The 20,880-nt window shown below is 31.2% G+C and overlaps 3 protein-coding genes across 3 annotated transcripts; 1 reads left to right on the forward strand and 2 right to left on the reverse strand.

Annotated features, from left to right (window-relative positions):
• Positions 1 to 5,621: 5,621 nt before the first annotated feature.
• LOC114184657 (homeobox-leucine zipper protein PROTODERMAL FACTOR 2-like) lies at positions 5,622 to 12,071 on the forward strand. Its single transcript, XM_028071973.1, has 9 exons — positions 5,622 to 5,796; positions 8,028 to 8,099; positions 8,807 to 9,313; positions 10,010 to 10,108; positions 10,359 to 10,559; positions 10,671 to 10,842; positions 10,964 to 11,229; positions 11,339 to 11,434; positions 11,531 to 12,071. Exons 2-9 carry the CDS (start codon positions 8,037 to 8,039, stop codon positions 11,903 to 11,905), a joined length of 1,779 nt encoding a protein of 592 aa, XP_027927774.1. The 5' UTR covers positions 5,622 to 5,796; positions 8,028 to 8,036; the 3' UTR covers positions 11,906 to 12,071.
• A 79-nt stretch (positions 12,072 to 12,150) lies between these two features.
• LOC114183919 (anthocyanidin 3-O-glucoside 2''-O-glucosyltransferase-like) lies at positions 12,151 to 13,735 on the reverse strand. Its single transcript, XM_028071099.1, has one exon. The coding sequence runs from the start codon at positions 13,610 to 13,612 to the stop codon at positions 12,239 to 12,241; it is 1,374 nt and encodes a 457-aa protein (XP_027926900.1). The 5' UTR covers positions 13,613 to 13,735; the 3' UTR covers positions 12,151 to 12,238.
• Positions 13,736 to 17,974: 4,239 nt separating this feature from the next.
• On the reverse strand, positions 17,975 to 19,431 carry LOC114186299 (UDP-glycosyltransferase 79B30-like). Its single transcript, XM_028074355.1, has one exon. The coding sequence runs from the start codon at positions 19,394 to 19,396 to the stop codon at positions 18,011 to 18,013; it is 1,386 nt and encodes a 461-aa protein (XP_027930156.1). The 5' UTR covers positions 19,397 to 19,431; the 3' UTR covers positions 17,975 to 18,010.
• Positions 19,432 to 20,880: the final 1,449 nt, after the last annotated feature.

A 20,880-nucleotide genomic window follows, 5' to 3' on the forward strand; every position in this document is an offset into this window, starting at 1 on the left:
AAGGCATCATCATTGGGTGGAATGATGTATTGAGAGTTTAATTTTGTTGACTTAAATCATAAACAAACACACGATGGTTTTGAAAAGAATAAAGATAGATGGTGACTTTGGCATTTGTTGTTGCCCATTTGTTTAAGCACTTTTTTTTTTCTTTGTTTGCTGATGATGTTGCTTCATAATTGTTTTATCTTCTTCACCTGTTAAACTACGTCACCAAAAGATCCTATCAAAGGATATTAATTTTAATTCTTACGAGTTTACTATTGTCACGCCCCACAAAACCTACTTCAAAAATCGTAAATTAAAAAGATAATGCATTTTTTTTTTCATCTCTAGTTTTTAAACAGGTTTTAAAATTAAAAAAAAAAGGTTTATGTGATTATCACTATCCAATTAAAAAAATTGGATAAAAAGGATTTTTTAACTAAGTTTGGTACTCATAATAGTGTGACAATGTCCGTTTGGTTGCTACCTTTTAGTTATCAGATTCACTAAGTTGACGGGGTATACGGATAGAATGAAAACTATATTATTTAATTTTTTCTACTATTATTAATTATTATTTTTAAAATAATATTATTTTTATAACTTTTTATTTTAATCAATGGGATATTTATATTACGAAAATATAATTGACATCTACTTACGTATATATTATTTTACTTAAGTTCAAACTTGATTAAAATATTTTAAAGAGGTAATGTAAGATTAATAGTGGAATATATTTATAAAACATGAAAAAACTATAATAATTGAAACTAAAAAATGTAATTAAAATAAAATATTGAAAACAACCATTATATATAAACATTTTAACCATAAAATAAAATGAAAATTATATAAAAATATTATATACATATGTTTATATATTTGTGATTTTCTATCTTCAACTATTTCAAATATATATACAGAAGTATATGCTGAAGTAAATAGTTAATATTTGATAAAAATATTATATACATATTTATAAACTGGTTTAGTAAATAATTGATAAAAGTATATACTCGAGTAGTTGAAGATATAAAATCACAGATATATACATATGTATATAATATTAAAAGATTGAAACTGTATTATTTTATTAATTAGAGAAATAAAAATAAAAATTTGGAAACTAAAACCAGATTCAGTTGAAAATGTGAACCAAAGTAAATCAAAATTACACATATCAGCTGTGGATTTGAACAGAAGTAGCATACAACTGCAGAAGTAGTAGTTCTCTGACAAAATGGTGCCATGAAAAACCTTTGATAGAATGGAAAACAATCTTGAACTAATCAAACTTAACTATAATGTTAATACCGCTTGGAAAAGAAAAGGAGAAAACGATTTGACCCAAAAAGATGTAAATGGACCACACAACACATGCAAAATTTGCAAAAGTTCAACCTGGGTGACTGTTTTTAGAGGACAAAACACACATGACCCTATACCACGATGTTTCTGTGTCGTTGAACTTTTCGTCTCACAGGAAATTTAGATTTGTCTTCCACCACCCCCATACGTGACTTATTCTAAACCTCACCAATATTTGACTTAATAAAATCCACTTCACCTTCAAAGAACTATCTAGCAAACAAATGCATTCGGCACGTAGCAATTTTGTTTTCAAATATATATATACGTGTGTGTTGTGACCAAGCATGTATATACTAGAATATTTATTCCGTATGAATCATCACTATCATAATATTAATGATAACATTAAATAAATATTTTGACATCGTTAAAATTGGTCCATATTGAAATTCATATATTTAAATTTTCGATGATTTTAATACTCACTGTTTAAAAGTAATCGTATTAATTAACCTATGATTATCATATCAATACTATTAATTTAAAAGTAATAAAATAACTATTAAAACTAAATTCACATATTTTTTAAATGTTGGTTACGTAAATAATTGAAAAATGATATATATATTTTGAAAGTTCTAGGAATATCAAATCCATTAGTTAAATTCGTGGATAAGATTTGTCGAAAAATTATAATACGTATTACCAATAATAATGTATTATACAGTCAATTTCATAGGTGAATTCCATCAGAAATTTGTGTTACGGTGGATATTTCAATCAATAAATTCGTAAGAAAAATGAGCGAAATTTTTTTGTTAGATGAAAAATTTTCTGTATATTAAGAAAAAATAGGTGAGAAAAAGAAGAGAAAAAAGAAGAAGAGAAATAGGAGAAAAAGGAAGAGATTAGGAGGAGGAGAGGCGTATAATTTATGGATAAGTTTTACTAATACACAAAATTTGTTGATAATTACAATAAATATTTATCAACGGATATTAATTACGAATTTGAAATAAAAAATAATTACTACCTATCAATATAATTTATCGATAAATATTTTATAAAAAAAAAATTTGTTTGTCGATAAACTCCAATTACAACCAAATTTTTACTATTATCGACATACTTTTTTTGTGTTAATAACACAATAGTTCTGCTATGCTTGGGAGCAATGGTTTGGGAGATGCTATTATTAATCATCAATACGTGGCATAATAATATCCTTTATATATCGTTTAGTTGAAAATTTGTATAAGAAAAAAAAATTAATTAGACTAATCTCTATGTCAAACATGAACATTAATTGAGTTGAGGCCACTACTAACTAGTGGGGACCAAACTAATATGAATTATGTAGAAAAGTATTAAATTTAGGTCAAATACTATATTTTCTTTTCACTGTAATCTAATATGTCATTCCAGACATAAAAAAATACATTCGTGTGCTCATCTGTTGTTTTTGCCATATAGTATATAACAAGTGAATTAAAATGAGATTTTAAGAGTATTTTATCACATCAAAGTTGTATGAATTTCGAAAATATATATAAGCACTATAATTTATCATATTTTTATAATTAAGATTTCGTAGTTTAGATTGATTTTGATATAATAAGAGGTTGAAATTTTAATAAGACCCTTTCTATATATATGTTTATAAGATTTGAAATTGCTACGTAAACTTAAAAAAAAAACGTCCTTTAGAATAATTTAAAAAATAATAAAGACATTTTTTTTTATAAAAAAATAATGTAAATTTAGTTTTTTTCAATTATGATATTAATAAAATTCATACATGTTTTTGAATTGTGTATTAGTTATTTTATATTAAAAAAATAAGATTTTTTTTTTTAATTTTTAATTTTTTTAATTTTTATCTTTTTATAAGTAGTTAGATATTTCTTACTATCATATAATTATATCACTAATTTTTATTATTTTTTTTGTCTTTAAATGAACATGAAGGTTAAGCGATATCAATAAACTTTATGGTGAAGTGCAAAAAGATAATTGGTTTAATAAGAACTTAAGATGGAACAAGAGAAATAAAATAAAATTCTGGGATGATGTCTGGTTTGGCTATATGTCGTTATAGGAAAGATTCTCGAGGTTGTATACAAATGCAATTTTTAAGGAAGAAACTTTAGGAGAATATGGATTTTGGAAAGGGTGATGAGTGGCAATGGTGTTTACCTTGGAGGAAAAGTTGGTTTGAGTAAAAAAAAAAGGCAAAATTACAAATCTGGATCACTTTGAGACGTAATTTACAAATTTGGGTCACTTTGAGTAATTTTGCCAGAAAAAAATAATGGTAAATGTCCTGATGAATGATGAATAAGACAGAGGTATACAAAGGGTATATCTTTAAGTAGAGAAAGGAAGAATGAGTGGCAATGGAGGGATGATAAAGCAAAAGTTTATACTTTGAATTCAGCTTATACAAAGCTAAAAAACAATAACTTTGTTCAAGAATGTTTTAGCTATAGTGGTTTTTGGAAGATGAAAATACTTCCTTCTGCTCAATTTTTTGAATGACGAGTTATCATAACTAAAGTAGCCACACAAGATAACTTGGAAATGAGGGGAATAGAGGTGGGTAATAGAATGTGTGTCTTGTGTGACACCAATGAGGAAACCATCAACCATATGTTCTTTAGTTATGATGTGACTTCACACGTGTAGAAGATGTGTGACTCTTGGGTAGGAAAATCATTTGCATGTCACATTGCTCAACTTGATTTTAGTTAATTCAAATACTAAGGTTTTTATACCAAATGTAGTAAAGTGTGGGGTTATATGTGGATGACTATTATTTAGGGTATTTGGTCACATATAAATGGTGTAATCTTTAAAAGTGCAATAATCAACATGGAGGAAGTTTTTATGTTGGCTCAAACTAAAGCATGTGCTTGGGTTACCAATAAGTATCCATCAGCAACCTTCTCTTATTCTGACTGGTGTTTGAGTCCAATTATATGCCTCCTCTCAATCTGAAAGTTTCAATTTTGGGTGGCTTATCACTTTTTGGCTCACCATGATATAGCTTTTGTGCTTCCTGTAAGCTGTCACTAGTTAGAGGTGGTATTATTTGTACATTCTGGCTTTCATGTTTTTAGACTCCACTCATTGTTGTTTGTAGCCTTGGTTTAGTTTACATCAAAAGTCTTGTGGAATTAGCTCTTTGCATTGTCTTTGCGTACCTTCCTCGTTTCATCTTTTGCAAGATAAATAATGTTATTGAAGGAGGATGTTTAAGCTTTGTATTCAAATCATAGTCATAAAGGATCTACTTCTTGCTTGGGTGTATATATCTTTATAATCTTTGTTACTATACTCGGTTTGTGATGATGGTGGGATACTACTGTATGTGAGTAATAGTGAAAGAAGATCGTAGTATTTTATTTTATTGTTATATATAGATTGAGGTAACTCAATTGTCTCCTATTAATATATGTTTTGTTGCTAATAAAAAAAAAACGATACAAGAATAAAATTCATAAAAGTATAGATTGAAAGTCAAATTATATGAGCTATTGAGTGCACATAGACAACTATATTTAAATTTTTTTCTTTAAAAAATTTAGTAAATAAAAAAGAGAGGGCTTGTAGATATAAATAGGGATGACAATGTGGGTGGATCAACCCGTTTAGGCCCGACCCGCACATCGCGGGTTGGCCCGCCCCGCTAGCACAATTTATGCGAGCTGCAATCACTGGCCCGCCCCACACATCACTTGGTCCGCGGGCCTGCAGGCTGGCCCACTTTTTTTGTTTTTTTTTTCTTAATTATTTTTAATTCTTTTGATAAAACTTTCAATGTTTAAAAATTGGAAAACTTTAAGAAATTCACAAAATTAAGTTAAGACTTTGGGGAGTTGGATGATAAATTGATAATTCAACATTTTCATATTCATAATATGACATACACAATGTATTCTTTAAATTTTAGCACATTAAAAAATACATAATACTTGTCTTTTTCAGTTATACAAAAACTTGGAACATTAATGCAAGAGTCCATAAAAAATAACTAATTTATACAAGTGCAAGTTTTTTTTTTTTTTTATGCGGGCTTGTGGGCTTGGGACTTATGCGGACTGGGCTGTGACGGGCTTGCGGGTTCAACTTCTTGGCCCGTCCCGCTTATTTTGTGCGGACCTACAGGCCAGCCCTAATTGCCACCCCTAGATATAAGTGCTAGGTATTGGGATACTAATAGAGAGCATGCAGTTAAGAAGACATTGTCTAGTGTGCTGCTGCTTTAATTAAAAGCAAAATTGGCGCGCCCTCCTTTCTTCATCAGCCCGATCTTCCTAGTGTCCAAGACTCACTGAACATCGTTCGTATTGCCGCACTCAGCACCCTCACTCGTGCATTTCGTTCCACACTCGTTCTGTGCTCTTCCGCACTCGTTCCGCCCTCTTTCTGCACTTAGCGCCCAAGACTCGTTCTGCACTCGTGCTTTTCTTCCCATCTCTGCCGCACTCGATACAGGTAATGTTTCGTCACCATCTAGTGTGATTTTTATTGTTGAGAAATTTTTGATTGAGTAGGTTTTTGTAAGAGGAAAAGGGGAAAAGGAGTGCATATTGAACTTGTCATATGTGTCCCTTTATGAGATTATTGATTTTTATGGGGTTTAGGGTGCACATTTTTATGAATTTTTCTATTGCAAAATCAATTCAGTGAGGTGTACAAGCAATGGGTTAATTGGAATTTACGAAACTTTAGAGTGAACTTGCATAGTATTCTGTTTGTTTGAGTAAGCATAACCCAATTGCCTTCTATTTATACATGTGTTTTTGCTGATAAAAGAAAAAACTATACAAGAATAAAATTTGTAGAAGTATAGATTGAAGGTCAAATTATATGAGCTAATCGACACTTGAAGAAAGCCCAGCATAATAAAAGTAGAGAGGAAACCTTGTGACAAAGGTTGTGCATGCATCACTCATCTCAATTTGGGTGTCAATTACTAGTGGTGCTATGTACCAAGTGTTGCATATGACTTGTGTCTGAGTGCACGTGACCAACATGGAATGCTCGCACTGAGCATTGGTTGAACGAGCATTTGTAGAACAGAGAACTATAATTTCTTGCAGCTAAGTGCATGAGCCCAATGAGCCCAACGTGAAACATGTATGATCAAACATAATTTTTGCTAACATGAAGCTTTTGACTTATTTCTTCTTGCACAGTAGAATTTTCTTGAAGACCTCCACTTTACTCTTTGATTATCCACCTTCTTCCCTTGTTTATTTTCTTTTTGTGCTCTCTATGGTAATGAAAAGTTAAAACCATTTTGTCAGGTTAGATGTATTAAAACAAACTCTCATACAATTAGAATTGTTTTTAGATAGAAGTACATTTGTATTCTTTTCATTCAATGTTAATGTTTTGTTTCTATACTTACGTTTGGTGTGATATGATTATAATTAATGCGTCAAAATTATAAAAATTTGTTAGTAAGTGATGGATGAGTTTTACAATCTTATCCTCTTTATTTAATTAGTCTAAATAAGACTAGAGATGGGAAGAGATATAATAGGAAGGTTACAAAATCATTGTCTTTGTTGTATAATTATTTTATTCTATAATTATAAAAAATTGTTCATTATAGAAGGTAATTGTGAAGAGATTGTATTATAACTTATTGATTTATTAATTATCTATTCCGAATGATTCTTTTTAGTGTATATATTTTTGTTCTTCAAAATTACTCTTTAAATTATGGTCTTTTAAACTAGAATCATTATCTTATTAACTCTACCCGTCCTTTGATTTAAATATAACTACTTTTTGTCTATTTCTACTGTTAAAATAATAATTTTTAAACTTAAATAATTAATTTACACTTGTTAGTTTAAATGTAACTGTTTGTTAAAATAAAATAGTTATCTTATACCATTTCATTCTTAAATGATTACTTTTTATGTTTATTTTTTTAAATTTAATTAATTATTCATAATAAAAAAAATACACATGCGTTGATGATAACCTTGTTACTGCATTAACATATCTTTATATTTATACTAGAATTGTGTTAACAACTTTTTCAAATCTTACCCTTTTAATATTTTTTTTTTTTACATTTAAATTAACATTTTTCTTAATTTTACCCATTTATTAACTAATTATTTAAAATTAAATAATTACTTGTAAAAACAATATTTTCTAATTTTATTTAAATAATTATTCAAAATTAAATTAAAACTGTGTTTTAATTTTTCCTTGTTAGTAATTAATTTTTTTAATTCATAATAAAAAAATAATTTATATAATAAAAAATCATAAAAATTATTTTATAACTTATTAATATTTTTCAATTATTATTTTAATAATTACAAATTATATCAAAGTTTAATAAATGTATATTAGACATATGTTTTTAATAAGAGAATTAGTTTTGTAACCACTCAACAATATCCACAATGTATCAAATATTTTCTGTTAACATTTGTCACTGATCTTTTGGAGAATCATGTTTCCAATATCAGGAGATATGATATTTCAAATGTAGTTAAGAATTTGTAGTTTTGAGTCTCATCCCAATATTCAAAGATCACATTCCTTTCGTCTTCTATCTTCGTCACATCTCAAATGTAAGTATCATAATTTCATCCTCATCTCTTTGTCATCTCTTTTCTATTTTTTATGAAGCAGGGTTTTACTATGAACATAGTTGTTGTTGTTGTTCTGTTTTTATAATATGACACCGTTTATAGGTTATCACTATGGATAAGAAAGAGATGACTGATTATCAAATAGTACTCAAGGATCTCGAAGGGATTTATGAGGTAAACTAGTTTTGAAATTTTTATGATCTGTATCAGTTTGCAGATGTAACATTGTCATGAAATTTATGAAATTTTTAAAATCGAGATTGTTTCAGTAAACGTATATAAGAAGTTGAATCTAACAAAAATCCCTAAAATCAATCAACTTATTTAGGTGTTTAACAGGATCAATATGATTCGTACGTCCATTACCTATTGTTTTGATCATATAACGTCGAATCTAAAAAATTCTAAGATAAAAGTAATAAAATATAACTGAGAGTTCTAGAATAAGGTAGAAAAGTTTAAGATAGCAAGAAAATACTAAAAACATTCTACATAGGCAAAAATCTACATACATTTCACACAAGTTGTGGCTAACACTTTCTAAAATAGTCTATAGATTTATAAATACCCATCATTTGATGTATGACAAGAACTAAAATAACATCTAACGCACCACTCACCACTAAAACTACGTACTCCTTCTAACTACAAATTCCACGTTTTACTATCTCTACCATTTTTTCTATCCCATCAACTATTCCTTTCACAACTTCAAAATACTATATCAATTAACAACTTACAGAGTTGGTAGCAATCACTTTATGATCTTTATGATAAAGTTTTATAGTTATAGATTATGTATCTGAACTTCATACATTGAGTGTGATTTGTAAATTGTTTCAACAACCTAACCTAAGCTAATGTTTTATTCATGTTCTCAGAATGATACCTTGGAAAACAACAATGGGTGTGGATCATCGACATTTGATTGTGCACAGTTTGCAGATGTTAATGCTATTTCATTGGGTTCTAGTTCCAAAGAAGCCTTGGGAATGGACCGAGCCAGTGACATTCTCTTAGAATTTTCGATATATACTATGAGAAGTGAAATCATTGAGCATGCATTTTGTGGCATGGATGAGTTGTCAAAGATGGGATCTGCAGGACAACCTTTGTGGCAGCGACAACAGGGAAACAATGGGTGTGAGATTTTGAATGATGGTGAATATTCGAAGCAGTTTGCTGAGGTTGATACCACGCTAAGCGAGATTGTTAAGTTGATGGAGGTTGGAGAGTCTCAAAATTTACCTAGCTTTGACCCGTATCAAACTGAGCTTCCATTAACAACCACTGTAACTCCCACTGCAACTCCACAGTCGGAAGGATCGAGAGCTATGGCTTATATCAAGATGGCGCCAATCTGCATTGTTGAATTACTCATGGAAGTGGTCAGTTATTTTTTTCATCCTTTTCCTTTTTCATGAATACAGTTCAGAGTTTACTTTTACCTTTTCTCCATTGATGGACACTTGCACTCTATTATAATGATGATATAAGAAATTATTTTTTAAATAGTAAAAAATAATATTTTTCATTAAGTTAAAATTGGATTATATTGATTAAAAATCAAATTTGAAAAATAACATAAAAGTAATTAATTAACATTTGATAGAAAAGATAGAGATGTCTTTCATCCAAAATTTTCCTTACAAGAGAAAGTTATCAAAAATATAACTTGATCAAATACAAAACAGAATCAGAACTTGGAACATTGTCTTTCTCTATTATGTAACTATCTATTGGTCTCTTATGTTTCTATTTTCTTGTATATTATCCCAAATAATACATTTACCTGATTTTGTGTCTTCCTATATGTTTGAGTGTGACCACACATCAAAACTAAAATACCAACAAACAGTAATTTAGAATAATTCATCTTTACAACAGTTTATTTAAACAATTTCAAATCTTGTGTCCCTAAACCTCCTGGTTCTCTAGACGAGTATATATTTTCGATAGATTTATGACACATGCATGATATTTTTTGTGCCAAAAAAACTGTTCTTTATGAAGCCATTTCACGATTTCTCTCTCATTTCTCATTCACTGATGTATTTGGGCTCTTTTTGTTGGATGGTAACCAGAATCAATGGTCTGAAGCGTTTTACACTATTGTCTCAAAAGCTGCAACAGTAGGAACTTTGTTAGGAGTGGATGGAAGCTACGATAACAGAATGCAGGTGGTAAGTTCAGAATGTTACCCCTTCTTGTAAGGTTATCTGGCAATTGGCTTGAAAAAACTGTTAGTAATATGTTGAAGATCTCTCTTCACTTTCACCCCTGCTTACAGTTTCTGTTAAAGACTGTAGAGACAATGCTTTGAAGAAAATATAGCAATAATTCTTTGTCGTTGTTATATATTACATCATTAGTATCTCAAAACCAATGTTAATGTTGTTCTCATTTTGATGTATACTGTTTCCTTTTGCACAGATGAGCGCAGAACTTCATTTGCCCTCCCCTGTTTTATTGACCAGGGAGTGTTATTTCGGAAGGTACAGCAAGCAGTTATCTAATAACACATGGGGGATTGTAGATGTGTCATTGGACAAATTTGTTCCTTCTCCAGCCAACAATTTTCGGAAAAAACCATCTGGATGTTTAATTACTGGAATGCCCAATGGACACTCAAAGGTTGATTTTTTATAGGATTCAAAGAATTGTATCATCAAGTTAACCATTTTTTTCTTTTGTGTTCATTTTGGGAAGTCGTAATACTGGTTTTACTTTGTTTTCCATTTTCAGGTCATATGGGTGGAGCATGTTGAAGTAGAAGATAGTCATGTGGACCAATATTTCCAGTCTCTGTTCACCTCCACTCTAGCTTTTGGCGCAACTCGTTGGATCAATGCCTTAATTCGATATGGTGAATGGTTACAATGTGTATTTACAACAGCATTGATTGCTGACGAAGGAGGTATATACATTCTCATATCATGAATGTGGTTTAATTACTTAGATCCTTCCATTTTAACTGACATTGGTATATAGTGTGTTTAACTGCTATTAACCTTTCTGGTTTGTTTTGATATGAACAGTTTGTATACCCCAAATGGGGAGAACTAGTTTGTTGCAACTGGCTGATAGAATGATGAAAACATTTTGTGGAAACACGAGTTCTAGCGCAGACAATCCATGGACCCAAATGGCTCATTCCCCATACGTGAGAATCATGGTGAAGAATAACATGGGAGAAGCTGGAAAGCCTCCAGGTACATCCGTTGTTTTCACTACTTCTCTCTGGCTTGATGTCTCCCCGAATCGACTGTTCAACTTCCTCCGCCATGGGAATTCCAGACCCAAGGTTTGCTCCATAAATTTCTTTCAAGCATTTTAGATATTATAAATTATCATAAGAAAAAGTTAACATCTTGTTGTATTTTTTTTTTTTTTCATTTGATGAATAATTGCAGTGGGATTCACTTTCACGTAGACATACTATTCGAGAATTTGCGTCAATGCTGAAGGGTGAAAATCCAGGAAATCGTGTTTCCCTGATGAGAGCCAATGTAAGCGAACATCATTGATTATTAAGTTTCAATTTTCATCAATTTCTTCAAACTCAACTTAAAACCTGAACAACCCTTTGTTTGCAATGTTCTTAGAATTCACAGGGCAAGCTTGTAATCTGTTATCTGCAAGAGAGTTACACAGACTCAACAGGTTCTTACGTTGTGTATGCTCCTCTGGATGAGTCAGCTGTGGCAGCTCTAATACATGGAGTCAACCCTGACAAGGTGATGATCCTACCATCAGGGTTTAGCATTCTTCCTGAAAGGTTGCAGGGAGTTGAAGATAGAAACGCTCGCAGTCTTCTAACTATTGCATTCCACATAGTTGAAAGTAGCACCTGTAAGCCATATCTCGCTCCGGAATCAGTCGAAACCATATACAAAGTCATTTCAGATACTGTTTCCTCTATAACAAACTCTGTGCTGTATCATAATCATCGCAACAATTGGAAGGATTTAAATTTCTAGTTACTTCCAAAATGACTTTGCTTTGGAGCTTTGCATTGGATGTGAGGAAATATTCAATGCAGTGTTTGTGACTGTTTTCGCTCTTTCTCTGTAGAAGCACACGTACAAGTATATACTTTTCTCATTTTTAGTATATTTTTGCTGTGAGATGAATTATTATTTGGTTATTCAGTAGGCAAATAATGGTTTTTTTTTATTAGTTATTAGAAAGGTGTGGAAAATTGAAAGATATATCATATATGCACGTAAAATTTTCTTACTTAATTTTCATTAGTTAAAACAGAGTCACGTCAACTTATTCATGTAATACAAGTAATGGTGGAAGCTTGGAAATTACAGTAAATTTTGAAGTTGTTGACAGAAAAGATCAACACACGAGGACTCTAAATTGTCGCTGAGTAAGAAGTTCCTGAGTCTGGAATGATTTTGTCTCACTTCTCTTGCAACCTCACTCTCATCATCCATCACACTTCTCACTGCTTTACATACACTTTCTTTGCTGAACAAACCATCTTCTTCACCTTTCTCCACTTCCACCCCAACCTTCATTTTTCTACTCAGCATTCTTGCATTGATGACGTGATCAGCACCCAACCTAGGTAGAAACACTAACCGACACTTATTCACAAGAGCCTCTGTTAGAGAAGCAGCTCCACAGTGTGTTATGAAGCATCCAACAGAAGGGTGTTCCAAGATCAATTGTTGTGGCACCCAACCTCCATACGCAATCCCTCTTCCTTCAACCCTTTCTCTGAACCCTTCTGGCAGAGCTTCTTCAACAGACTCAAATCCATTGGGAGGCTTAAATGCTGCAAGAAATGGAAAACCTGTTAGTTTAAGACCCAGCAACAACTCTTGAAACTGATTTTGCGGTAACGGCCTTTCGCTTCCAAATGCACAGAAAACAACAGAACCATGGTTGAAACCCTCAAGCCATGCTACCCATTTTTCTTCCAATGTAGAGTTCGGTGGCTCAGGTAAAAGAGGCCCCGAAAGCAAAACAGGTTTTTCATACACAATTTCTAGATATTCTGCATATGGTCCATCAATTTCTCTGCAGCCTTTGAATCCAATTGCATCGGCCATGCTTGTACCTCTGCCCCAACGATCATACAAAAGAATATCATTTTTTCCAAACTCGAGCTTTCTTGTGGCAGCAAGGAATCGAACTTCATGTGCATGAAGCTTGATGGATGAATCAGGGAACCCCTCAGGTGGTTTCATGAGATCAACATCAGTTAATTCTCCTCCTTGGCTCTTCCTTGGTCCGTTCCAAAAGTAAGCTATCGATAGCGGATTAACTATGAAGTATTGCATGCACTTGATGCCCAACTTTCGTGCCAAGTTTGGTAGCCAATGTTGGAAATCAAAAAAAACAATGTGTGGCTTGAGATTCATTAGGAGAAGTTCTATGTCCTTCTCTGTGTGATCCATGGCGGTGGCAATAAGTGGGAACAAAGAGAAGGGCACGTCTGAAGTGGTTTCAGCGCCGTGAGGAAGGCCATCAACTGGAGGAATTGTGATGGGAAAAAAGGTGATGAGATGTGGATGAAGATTGAGTTGTTGCAACTTGGTTTGTGTTGTTTTGGGGATGAAGAAGGAGATTTTGTAGCCTCTAGTGGCTAACTTGTTGGAGAAATGGAGATATGGGGTTAAGTGTCCCATGGCAAACCATGGAAACATCACTATGTGAGATGGTGTATCCATTGCAGAGGCTCAGTTACTAAACTAAATCACCAACACAAAACCCTACTCATATGTATGGGCCATCTAATTGCTTCTACTATCTTCTTATCTTTGAAGGCAATATTTTGTAAATAAAACTACACAGCAACACTAACGTTTTCCATGCTAAATTTTTATGATAATGATGTTTGATCCACCACATGTATTTGAACACTAATAATAATTTTTTATCTCCTTTTTCTACATGTCATTATTGTTAATTATATAGTCATTTTCTCATGCTCTATTTTGTCCTTCTTCTTTTTTTGTAATGCAGACACCAGAGTATTCAAACAATCATTCCAAAATCTTTGACATCATATGATTTCTGTCAAGTCTATTTTCTTATTCAATTGTCGACTAATGCAAATGGTGGATACTTTTTCTTTAACTTATAATTAGGATTCAACCTTTTGGTAGGTATTTGTTGTTGATACTTTCTTCTTACACGAAAGCCTATTTTGTTAGAATTATTATTATAAGTGTCGGTTTTTCTCATAATATTCAATCTACGTTTAGAATTTGGATTTATAAGATTAAATAAATTAGAATAATCTTATACGAAATCTTGATGTGGGTGGTAGAATCTAAGCTAAGTGCATTACACCACACATAAGCATAAACATATAAAGGCAATCTACGCTGTCTTGAACGTTTGGACGGAGTACTGTAGTACCGTAAAGATAGATTTTAAAAATATATTAGTAATTGAGTTTAAATCAGATTATTTTTGTAAAAGTAGTTTGTAAATCGGAGCATTGACTCTACAAATATATTGCAAATTAACTTATGTAATCAATTTAGTATTTTTAATTTTCTCTATTGAGTCCTATATTAGTGAAATAATAGTTTCAAAAAACTTGATTAGAATAGATTTTGATCTGAGTCTTATAGTAGTGGCAAGATAGTTACAAATAATTTGGCTAAAATATACTTTGATATAATCTTAGATTAGTTTTGTGTTTGTTTTTGAAGATCAATTTATGGGAGTAAATTTGAGGGAAAAGAAATGTGAAATTGAAATTGTTTGCATTAAGGAAAATATAATAAGAAATTGAAGAAAATGAGATAAACGTTTATAAAAGATATTAAGTGATGAGAAAAGTTTGATAGATTAAAAAAAATGTTTTAATCTATACAATTGGATAGTTATTATTTTACCTTTGGTCATAAAAGAAATTTAAAATAAAATACAGTTAGTACAAATTATGTAAGTTATTATTTAAAATAAAAAAGTTAAAATTAATGAGATTGTATTAAAATAAAATGAGATTGATAGAAATTTAATTGAAATGCCTTGTGGATGGTTAATTTAAATAAAATTATTATTATTATTACTAGCGTAACACTGCGCTATCGCGCCTTTGTTTATGCATTTTTTAAATATGCGTGATATTATATTAGTAGGTGATAATATTATAATGTTATTAAGTTAATATATATTAAAATTATATTTATTAAAAATAAAATGAAATATATCAGAACAAATAAAAGAATAATCATTGATAAATAAAGAAGAAGAGAAGAAGTAGAGACATTTGATTTTATAAAAAATTTGTAAAAATAACGGTCAATTTTTAAAAATTTAATAAATTATTATATTTAAAGGATAAAATCGGTATTTTGAAAAATGGACACAAAAAGGGGAATCCCCTTTATATATTGTTATAGATTACTTTTACAAAAATTGATTAGACAAACCTATCATAATAAATTTTCTATTAATTAAAGAAGTTGAGGATAGATTCTATTAACCATCAACAACTAGCAACCAATTCCACCTCCAACCACCACATATCTGACCACATCCGACACAAGTTTTCTCAAATGAAACACCAAATTTCTTCAATTCTAAAGGAAGCACAACTCTTACAATAGGTATAAAATTTCATAATGTAGAAGGACAAATGCATAAATTACAGAAAATGAAAAAATACATGAAGAAAGAATTTGTATAATATTGACCGTATATAAAATGTTCTCGTTCTCTTTTATCAAAGGAAACAAAGTGTTGAGGCTCTGTTTTCCATAAGTTTCTCCTTCTCTCTGTCAAAAAGGAAATCAATTTTCCCTTTTTCAACCTCTTTCCCCTCACGTTTGCTAGTTCCTGAAAAAAAAAAAAAAAACACATTTTAAAATAAAAAAAATAGTGACATGTCAGTGACGTCAAAACTAAGTTAATATTGTATGTCGAAATATCATTTTTTTCTAAAATATATTTAGTTTAGTTTCTAGTAGGAGACGGTATTTTTGGTTAAAATATAAATTAAATATGTTAGACAAAAGTTACATATTTGTACATTATTTTTAGGTTAGAAATATTTTATAGTTTTTGAATTAAATATGATGTTTTTTAAAACTTTATAAATTTAAACAAAAATAGTTAATTTATATATTTAATTCATTATTATAAGAATTCAAACTTATATTTATAATTATCATAGTTCTATTGGTTTAGTTAAGAAGATATATAAGTGAAACTTGATATTTTTGTTAACAAAGTAGTATTTATAAATTAAAGCAGTGTAATGATAAATGTAAATTGTAGAAATAAATTTGCAAAAATGTAAGTGATAAACAACAGTAAGATGATCAGAAAAAGTAAATAATAGATCAGATATAAATAAAAAGCTTAAATATTTTATTGGTCCTAATTTTCGTAACCTTTTTTTTCGTATAGTTAATTTCATTCTTTTTACATACGTCGTCTAAATCATTACTAGAAGATGAATAGTAATTCCAACGTCTTACTTCGTGGTCTTTTTAATTTTTTTTAGTTTTTTAAATTCTTTTTAAAAAAATTTATTTATTTTATTTACTTTTTTAAGTTGTCCACGTGTCAAGTCAACATTGTGACACGTAACAGTGTCAGTAGTATATGTCAAGCTAGTATCACTGCCACGCGTCAAGCCAGTGTCAAGTTAGTGTCATTACCACGTGTGAGTGTCTCGTGACTTATATTCAATTCGATCCTAATTTTCATTATTTTTATTCAATTTAGTCTCAATTTTCGTTATGTTTGTTCAAATTAATTCCAATTTTGCCCTCTCCAAATTGACCAAATTTAATCTCTATATAAATTTTATAATAAAATTTTTATTTTTATTAAAATTTAAATTTACACTAAGAATTTTCCTTATAAAAAATAATAAAGAATTTTCTTCTAATTTTAAAAATAATAAAGAACTTTCCTTCTAATTTTAAAAATAATTTAGACTTTTCCTTATCATTTAAAAAATAATGAAGAACTTTCCTTTAAATTTTAAAAACAATGAAGAATTTTATCCTCTAATTTTAAACTAACTTTAACCATATTTTTTACATGTAGCAAAAATCAAACATATATATAATAATTTACTTCCAAAAGTATAGTTAGGTTTGGTATAAAATTAATAAAAGAAATATTTAACATAAATGTGAATTTTAATCTATAACAATATACAAAGGGGATTCTTCTTTTTGTGTCCACTTTTCAAAATACCGATTTTACCCTTTAAATATAATAATTCATTAAATTTTTAAAAATTGACCGTTACTTTTACAAACTTTTTATAAAATCAGATGTCTCTACTTCTTCTCTTCTTCTTTATTTATCAATGGTTAGTCTTTTATCTGATACATTTCACTTTATTTTTAATAAATATAATTTTAATATATATATATATATATATATTAACTTAATAACATCATAATATTATCACCTACTAATATAATATCACACATATTTAAAAAATGCATACACACAGGCGCGATAGCGCCTATGTTACGCTAGTAAAAATAAAAGTTTTAATATAACACTTATATAAAAATTAAATTTGGTCAATTTGGAGAGAGACAAAATAGGGACTAAATTGAACAAAAAAAATTAGGACTAAATTGAACAAAATTAACAAAAAATAAGCCGAATTGAATAAAAGTCACGAGATGTGACAATGACTCTAACTTGACACGTGGTAGTGACATTGGCTTGACACGTGATACTACCACTGACATGTGTCACAGTGTTAACTTAACATGTGGACAACATTTTTAAAATTAAAAAAATTAAAAAAATAAAAAAATTAAAAAAATCACAAAGTGACACGTGTCGATTACGGTTCACCTTCTATTAACGATTTAAACAATGTTTGTAAAAAGAATCAAATTGACTATAATTTATAAAAATTAAGATATTTTAAACATTTAGAAGAAATATGACCAAACGAATCAAAGTTTACGAAATAAAAAAAAAAGGGAAATCAACTACAGATAAAGTAATTAAGAACAATTTAATGGATCCATAATGTAAACTAAATAAACAATTTAGAATACATTAAGTTAAAACAGAGCCATAAGCCATGCCACTTATTCATGTACTAAGTGATGGTGGAAGCTTAGAAATTACAGTAAATTTTGAAGTTGTTGACAGAAAAGATCAACACAGGAGGACTCTAAATTGTCGCTAAGTAAGAAGTTTCTGAGTTTGGCATGATTCTGTTTCACTTCTCTTGCAACTTCACTCTCATCATCCATCACACTTTTCACTGCTTCACATACACTTTCTTTGCTGAAACAACCATCTTCTTCACCTTTCTCCACTTCCACTCCAACCATCAGTTTTCTACTCAGCATTCTTGCATTGATGATATGGCCACCCCTGTGTCCTGGTAGCAGCACCAACTGACACTTATTCACAAGTCCCTCAGTTAAAGAAGCAGCTCCACAGTGTGTTATGAAGCAACCAATTGAAGGGTGTTCCAACATCAGTTGTTGTGGCACCCAACCTTCATATGCAATTCCTCTTCCTTTAACTCTTTCTCTGAACCCTTCTGGGAGAGCTTCTTCACTACACTCAAATCCATCAAAGGGCTTAAATGCTGCAAGAAATGGAAAACCTGTTAGTTCAAGACCAAGCAACAACTCTTGAAACTGATTCTGTGGTAACGCGCTTTCGCTTCCGTATGTGCAGAAAACAACAGAGCCAGGGTTGAATTGCCCAAGCCATGCAACCCATTTTTCGTCCAAGGTAGTGTTTGGTGGCTCGGGTAAGAGAGGCCCCGAAAGCAAAACAGGCTTCTCAAACACAGTTTCAAGATAATCCGCATATGGCCCATCGATTTCTCTGCAACCTTTGAATCCAAGTGCATCGGCGGAGCAGAAACTGTTGTATAACCGATCGTACAGAAGAACACCGCTTCCAAACTCGAGTTTCCTTTCTGCAACGAGGAAGCGAACTTCATGAGGCTGAAACTTGATGCATGAATCAGGGAAGCCCAGAGGAGGTTCCATTAGATCAAGTTCAGATAACTCTCTTCCTTGGCTTCTTCTGGGTCCGTCTCCGAGGTATGCTGATGATAATGGATGAAGTATGAGGTACATGAGACTCTTGATGCCTAGCCTCCGAAGGAGGCTGGGTAGCCAGTGTTGGAAATCGAAGAAAACAATCTGTGGGTTGAGATTCCTGAGGAGAAGTTCGATGTGGTTCTGTGTGCGATCCATGGCGGTGGCGATGAGTGGGGCTAAAGAGAAGGGGACGTCTGAAGTGGTTTCGGCATGGTGAGGAAGGCCATGAACATGGGAAAGTTTGATGGGGACAAAGGTGATGAGATGAGGGTGCAGATTGAGGTGGTGTAGTTTGGTTTGTGTTCTATGTGGGACTATGAAGGAGATTTTGTGGCCTCTCTCTGCTAGCTTGTTGGAGAGGTGAAGATTAGGAGTGAGGTGTCCCATAGCAAACCATGGAAATATTGCTATGTGTAAAGGAGCAGCTCTTGCAGCAGCATCCATGGTTACTATACTATAAAACTTTATGAAAAATAAAAGCTCACTGATTTCATTGGTGTCTTTCATGAAGACATTACAACATTAAATAGTAAAAGAAAGTATAACCTTAGTCCGCTAAACATAGGAAGAAGCAAAGGATAAAGGTATGGAAAATGATATTCTAACTCCCAATTTTTGACTCTTTCTCTTACTTCCTGACCTGCAACTTATGTGCATTTAATTTTTTAATTTGTGTTTTATTTTGTAAAGACACTTTGGCAACGGGTGAAAAGCGAATGGAGGAAGGGTTCGTCTATCTTGCAGACCACACTCACACAAAAAATTAGGGTTTTTCTCTTCCGTAGAACATGAACAAAGGTGGAGAAGACAAAATTTGATTCTGCCCATTTCCAACTATCACTTAATTGAAGCGCTTCCATTTTCGATATTAAGGTATGTTAGGTAGGAGTTGCATTTGTTAGCGATTTTGAAGTACGATATTGCTTTCGGAATTCAGCAAGTGTTTGAATGGCGATGACTGCGAACGATGGTGGTGTTGGCGGCAGCGGCGACAACCAAACCTACAAATTGTACCGTCACTTGAAAACCCTACCACAAATCATATTGTTGTGCAAAATGTAATAATTAGGTCACCATTTAATATGTCAGTGGCGAGCAGTTAATGAATCCAGTTCACATGATGTTTGTGAAGTGCGAATTGTGGACCAAATAAGCTAGAACAATTTTTATTATGTTCAATATTCCTTTCATACATGTTAAGGTCTTCTAATATAGTAAAAATGGTTTACATGTAAACTTCCTTAAAATAGAGCAGTAGTTATATTGTTATTCAAAAAGTATGGGCAGGTCACTGATTAATATGTCAGTGGTCACCAATAATTCAATCCATAGTTTACATATATGTGAGCTGAATTTTATGAACCAATTATCTCCCACCAATTTTTATTATGTTCAATGTACCTTCCACACATGTTAGGAAGGTCATGTAATTCACTATAACTGGTTTACATGTTCAGTCCCTAATGATAGGCTACAATTCATACTTTTGTGCAAAACGTAATGGGCAGGTCACCATGTAATATGTCAAAGGTTACTAGTTAATGAATCCACATTTATCATGTCTGTTAGGTGAGTGTTGTGAACCAATTATCCTAGAACAATTTTTCTTAGGATTAAATATATCTTTCATACATGTTGTTAAGGTCTTCTAATACACTATAAATGATTTACATGTGAACTTTCTTAAAATAGAGCAGTGGTTATACTATTATTCAAAAAGTATTGGGAAGGTCACCAGTTAATATATCAATGATCACCAGTATTTCAATACAGAGTTTACATATATATGAACTGAATTTTGTGGACCAATTCTATCCCACTAATTTTTATTATGTTATTATGTTCAATATACCCCCCACACATGTCAGGAAGGTTATGTAATTCACTGTAACTTGTTTACATGTTCAATCCCTAATGACAGGCCACAA

This window comes from Vigna unguiculata, chromosome 5 (assembly GCF_004118075.2).
Source record: "Vigna unguiculata cultivar IT97K-499-35 chromosome 5, ASM411807v1, whole genome shotgun sequence".
In the NCBI taxonomy this organism is placed as follows: Eukaryota; Viridiplantae; Streptophyta; class Magnoliopsida; order Fabales; family Fabaceae; genus Vigna; species Vigna unguiculata.